Source organism: Acipenser ruthenus, chromosome 59, assembly GCF_902713425.1.
Source record: "Acipenser ruthenus chromosome 59, fAciRut3.2 maternal haplotype, whole genome shotgun sequence".
Taxonomy (NCBI): domain Eukaryota; kingdom Metazoa; phylum Chordata; class Actinopteri; order Acipenseriformes; family Acipenseridae; genus Acipenser; species Acipenser ruthenus.
This window is the reverse complement of record NC_081247.1, coordinates 3200365-3206622: the sequence shown is the minus strand read 5'-3', so window position 1 is coordinate 3206622 and position 6258 is coordinate 3200365. Positions and strand designations below refer to the sequence as shown.

Below are 6258 nucleotides of genomic sequence, written 5' to 3'. Positions count from 1 at the left end.
ATTAATGAATTGTTTAAATTAATTATTAAACAAACTAATGTCCTCAAACTCATGTCATTAAGTCCTGGGATTAGCTCAGTTGCATAACCTCTCTAGACTTGTATTCCACGCAGTTTGCAATATAGCCTAACATTCTATTATTTTGATCTGAACCTAAAAAAAATGGGCTATTCCAAACTGGGGAGAAAATGATAAAAACAATTGGCGACTACTAAATAAAAAAAATAAATAAATAATAAAAAAAAAGGTTACCAAGAGTTACCAAGGTTACCAGGGGCTACCAAGAGTTACCAAAGGTTACCAAGGGTTATCAAAGGCTACCAAAGGTTATCTAGCCATACTGTTCATATTTGTTTATTAATAGATACATTTATTTCTGTAGATGAAATAAAATGACCAGCAGGTGTTATTTTGGAATCGCTCTTCCTTCTCTACTCCACCTGTTCCATCATGTCTTTCATATTCTCCTCCCTCTCCTCTCTCCAGACATCCCTCTGTTTGTTCAGACACACTCTGAGAGAAAGAGGAGGAGGAGATGAGAGTATAGAGGAGATTATAGAGGGTAGTGTAGAGGAGAGTGTAGAGGAGAGAGGAGAATGGAGAGGAGTGTAGAGGAGAGTGTAGAGTGTAGAGGAGAGTGCAGAGGAGAGGAGAGTGTAGAGGAGAGTATAGAGGAGAGTAGAGGAGAGTGTAGAGAAAAGTAGAGGAGCGTGTAGAGTATAAATTGTAGAGGAGAGTGTAGAGTGTAGAGTGTAGAGGTGAGTATTGATTGTAGAGGAGAGTGTAGAGGAGAGTATAGAGGACAGTGTAGAGGAGTGTGTAGAGGACAGTATACAGTGTAGAGGAGAGTAGAGTGTAGAGGACAGTATAGAGGAGAGAAGAGTGCAGAGGACAGTGTAGAGTGTAGAGAAGAGTGTAGAGGACAGTAGAGTGTAGAGGAGAGCACAGAGGAGAGTGCAGAGGAGAGTGAGGAGAGCATAGAGTGTAGAGGAGAGTGGAGAGGAGAGTGTAGAGTGTAGAGAGGAGAGTATAGAGGACAGTGTACAGTAGTGGAGAGCAGAGAAGAGTGTAGAGGAGAGTGTAGAGTGAAGAGGAGAGTATAGATTAGTTTAGAGGAGTGTGTAGAGAATTGTATAAAGGAATTTAAAGGATAGTGTAGAGGAGTTTAGAGGAGAGTATAGAGCACAGTGTAAAGCGCTCCTCACATGAAGCAGGTCAGTGTCACCACGCAGCTCAGCAGTGACAGAGTTGTGGCCCCGATCACGAAGTTCTTGGCTTTTCTCAGGTTGAGCGCGACGGGGGACGGGGAAGAGAGAGAAGCGTTTTGAGGGGGGGGAGGGGGGGAGACTGTCTGATTACTCTGTGCCTTTGGGCTGGTGGGAGGAGAGGGGGTGACTGGGAGAAAGAGGGAGAGAGAGAGATAAATACATAACTAGTGACAGCTGGTATAATCGGCTGCATTAATTTGCATGATTTGTCATTTCAAACTGATTGAGGAGAGAGAGGGAGGGTGTTATTGAAACTAGAAGAAACTAAGTCAAACAGACATGCATTTGGGCTCTAGTGCCTTCATCAGTGTTATTGAAACTAAACTGAGCAGAACAGCAATAATACACAGACCGTCCATCAGACACATATGAGGCGCCGTTCAGGAAACAAATTACTCGTTGTATCCAAAACTACATTGGAATATTGGCATATGAATTGGAATTATATTACAACTATATTGGTTTTCTTGCATATGTATTGGAATTGTATTACAGTTGTATTAGAACATAAGACAGTTTACAAACAAGAGGAGGCCATTTAGCCCATCTTGCTCATTTGGTTGTTAGTAGCTTATTGATCCCAGAATCTCATCAAGCAGCTTCTTGAAGGATCCCAGGGTGTCAGCTTCAACAACATTACTGGGGAGTTGGTTCCAGACCCTCACAATTCTCTGTGTAAAAAATTGCCTCCTATTTTCTGTTCTGAATGCCCCTTTACCTAATCTCCATTTGTGACCCCTGGTCCTGGTTTCGTTTTTCAGGTCAAAAAAGTCCCCTGGGTCGACATTGTCTATACCTTTTAGGATTTTGAATGTTTGAATCAGATCACCGCGTAGTCTTCTTTGGCCGTGTCTATTGATTTATGTACAACTCTATTGGTTGCGCGCTGTGTGTATTGATTTATGTACAACTCTATTGGTTAGGGGTCGTGTGTATTGATTTATGTACAATTCTATTGGTTAGCGGTCGTGTGTATTGGTATCCATGACAACTGTAGTGACGTACTGGGGCATGCACCGGTTTGTTGCCACGTGTATTGGGTTGAGTGAAAATGTAGTGGGGTCAGTGAAAACGTATTGGAAATAAGCAGGTAGGATTTAGACAGCCTCGGGTCCTTCAGTTATCGACACAATTGAAAATATTACATATATATATATATATATATTGTTTCTTCTAACTTAGCTTGTGTTTTTGAAACAATTGATGCAACCTTGGCCCCCATCGGTTTTACAGTTGTGCCTATTTGCTTTGTGCTGGGCAAGGTTGCCCCAATGGTTTCTTGAAACTTGGCTTGTGTTTTTGATATCTCTACTTTAAATGGCTGGGCACTTTTGATAACTTGGCGTTTTTTCACATTTCCAATGTGTTTTTGTTTCCGATACCAATACACATGACCACTAACCAATTATTAAAGCTATAATGACAAAATAAGGTATTTTATGCTGGACAGTTTATTACAATCGTAATGCATAACTGTATATACATTAATAAAGATTAGTTGCTTCTGCTTTTAATTGAAAAGTAAGACTTATGATTTAAAAGCCCATTTTGTTATTTCCCAGAAAAAACACACATATTAAATGAGTGCTACTATTAACATGTTTCTCAGTTATGATTGAGATGCAGGCTTACAGGTATCAATTGCATTTCAAAGGACAGTAGAAAAACAGAAGCCCTAGCCTAGCTATGTATAAGAAGACAATCTTTACTTCAGGCATAAAACGACCACTGAAAATAGTGGGCGTAAAACAGTACAATTAAAATCAAAATTACCTATTTTTTTTAAATCTGACCTGATAACATGTGTAACATGTGAAAGAACATTATTAGCAAAGACTGGCATGTAACAGAGGGCATCCTTTTTTAAAGGATGCTACGCTTTCACAATTGAAAGAGTTTGATGTGTGATTATTTTTTAGATTTAGATAGGTGTGTTTCATGAGGTAATGTGCACTCTTTGGACTTGACTCAATTCAAAGTTACATCAAGACACCTAGAGAATAAGAAACTGATAGTTTCTTCTTATGGCATGCGAAAATATTAAGGTACTACTAGGGCGATTCTGTTTTACACCGGCAATTTTGGGTGGTCTTTTTTTTTTTTTTTTTAATATTTGAGAAAATGTAATTGCAATGTATTTATTATACAGAACATTGGTACTTTTGGTGTACTAAAAGTAGACAAATCTAAATCTAAAACAAAATGGCCAAAATGGTTTAATAGATCAATTAAAAAAAAATATTCAGCGAAAAAAGGCACTTCACAGAGCGTTTAAAAGGGACCAAAAACAAAGTACACAGAAAGAGTACTTGCAACTGCAAACACAAGTCAAAAAGAAAGTTAGAAAGGCCAAGAGAGTGATAGAAATCAATATTGCTAAGGGGGCTAAAACCAATTCCAAAATGTTTTTCCAATATTATAACAGCAAGAGAACATTCAAAGGAGGCGGTTAAATGTCTAAGAGACACAAATGGCAAAATCATAGACAAAGAAAAAAAATAGCAAATATATTAAATGATCTGAACGCAGTAGGGATTCAAGGAAATGCATGCACATGGATTAGGGAGTGGTTAACATGGATTAGGGAGTGGTTGTAGAAAACAGAAAGTACTGATTAGAGGAGAAACCTCAAAATGGAGAAACCTCAAAGTGGTGTACCACAGGGATCAGTATTAGGTCCTCTGCCATTCCTAATCTACATTAATGATTTAGATTCTAGTACAGCAAGCAAACTTGTTAAATTTGCAGACGACACAAAAATAGGAGGAGTGGCAAACACTGTTGCAGCAGCAAAGGTCATTCAAAATGATCCAGACAGCATTCAGAACTGGGCAGACACATGGCAAATGACATTTAATAGAGAAAAGTGTAAAGTATTGCATGCAGGCAATAAAAATGTACATTATAAATATCATATGGGAGATACTGAAATTGAAGAAGGGAACTATGAAAAAGACCTAGGAGTTTATGTTGACTCAGAAATGTCTTCATCTAGACAATGTGGGCTGCTATAAAAAAGGCCAACAAGATGCTCGGATATATTGTGAGAAGTGTTGAATTTAAATCAAGGGAAGTAATGTTAAAACTTTACAATGCATTAGTAAGACCTGCAAAGAAGTGCAACCAGAACTAGAGTTGCGAGCAACTTTACGGCTTCCAAGCACTTATCGTGAAATTTAAGTGCACTGGTTAGCGCACTATGAACAAAATTTCTCACAGCTGTGCTATTTACCGTTCATGAGAAGACTTTTGAAAATTGCTCAAAATTTTCATTAAATCCAAGATGGCTGCCACACCATGTGACCAAAGGCCGCCTTATTGACCACGACACAACATCCCATATTCCTCAACATCCGTGTCAAATTTTGTGCGTTTTGGTGCAGCCGATAAGAAGTTATACGCAGTTTTATAGCCAGTTGCGTATGTTGATGATGTCATGCAGCGTGGACGCCATGATTTTCACAGTAGCAACTTCCCTTGAACAAGCGTAACAGATGGCCATACTGAGATGTTTTATTCCAATTTTTGTTTCAATCGGATAAGCGGTTTCAGAGAAAAAGATGTTTGAATTTTGATGATTTTATATTTTTATGGTAATTTTATGACATTAATCAATGTAGTTGCCAAACCACAGAACCAATCAGCTTCATATTAACAACAGTTAATCATGGACTATCCCTCAACATGTATAGCAATTTTCAGAGCTCTGCAGTAAGCGGTTTCAGATACATAGGCGTTTTAACAAATTCCGCAAAATCCAATATGGCTACCAAACCATGTGACTTGCGCAAATTTGCTGAATATCACCGACTATCATCCATAGGCATCTACCAGTGTACAGAATTTCGTGAGTTTTTGAGCATGTTCTGGCAGAAATAATAATAATAATAATAATAATAACTTATTGTGAAATTTAAGCGCATTGGTTATTATAAATGAAACATCACAACTGTAACGTATACCCAAGATTCACGTAAATCGGCCAAAGGGTTCATGAGGAGTTGTTGTTTAAGCGTTTTTCGTAAAATCCAACATAGCTGCCACACCATATGACTGATCCATTTTTCCTGAAGTAGAATCAACCGAGTAGAATCAACATGAGCGCACTATGTACAACATTTTTCACAGCTGTGCTATTTACCGTTCATGAGAACAAGACTTTTGAAAATTGTCCAAACTTTTCATTAAATCCAAGATGGCTGCCACACCATGTGACCAAAGGCCGCCATATTGACCATGACACAACATCCCATAGTCCTCTACATTCGTGTCAAAGTTCGTGCATTTTGGTGCAGCAGAGGCAGTTTTATAGCCAGTTGTGTATGTTGATGATGTCATGCAGCGTGGACGCCATGATTTTCACAGCAGCTACTTCCCTTCAACAAGCGTAAGAGATGACCATACTGAGATGTTTTATTCCAGTTTTTGTTTCAATCGGATAAGCGGTTTCAGAGAAGATGATGTGACCAAATTGTGTCATTTTCATATCACCAGTACTTCACGTGAGTCTCTATGGCCATATAAAGTTTCATGACTGTAGTGTATTGCACCTTGGATTTATGCACGAATGTATGAAAATAGAGCCATCGTGAAACGGTTATTTGCGTGCCGCGGCCATGTTTTGTAACAAAAAAGCGTGGATTTTACAAACGGTAGAAAGGACCTGGTCATGAACATGCGGGCCAATTTAGGTGTCGATTGACTTTGTGGTTTAAGACAAGAAGATTGTTGAATATTTGGCGCCAATCCAGCTTAGCGGGCAAAGTAATTGTTCAATCGACCTCGATTGAACATATGTTTTTTATAGGCCATTGCTGCACTATCTGCTGCCATTGTCATAGTTCCACCTTAAGTTGTTTTTAATCCCCCAAAATTTCCACGAGATCCAAGATGGCGGTCAAACCATGTGACTTTTTCATTCAGGGACGCCAGTCTGGTTGTCCAGCCATAGGCATCTACTTACGTATGCGTTTTCATAACTCTGTGATGT

The 6258-nt window shown here is 38.8% G+C and overlaps 1 protein-coding gene across 1 annotated transcript in view; it reads right to left on the bottom strand.

The window, feature by feature from the left end:
- Window positions 1-431: 431 nt before the first annotated feature.
- The window catches only part of LOC131725027 (izumo sperm-egg fusion protein 1), a 45909-nt gene continuing 40082 nt past the window's right edge, over window positions 432-6258 (bottom strand). Inside the window, exons 5-6 of the mRNA XM_059018359.1 lie at window positions 1206-1395; window positions 432-513 (exon numbers count right to left, since the gene is read on the bottom strand). Of these exons, the coding sequence (XP_058874342.1) occupies window positions 432-513; window positions 1206-1395 (272 nt within the window). The remainder of the gene's footprint in view (window positions 514-1205; window positions 1396-6258) is intronic.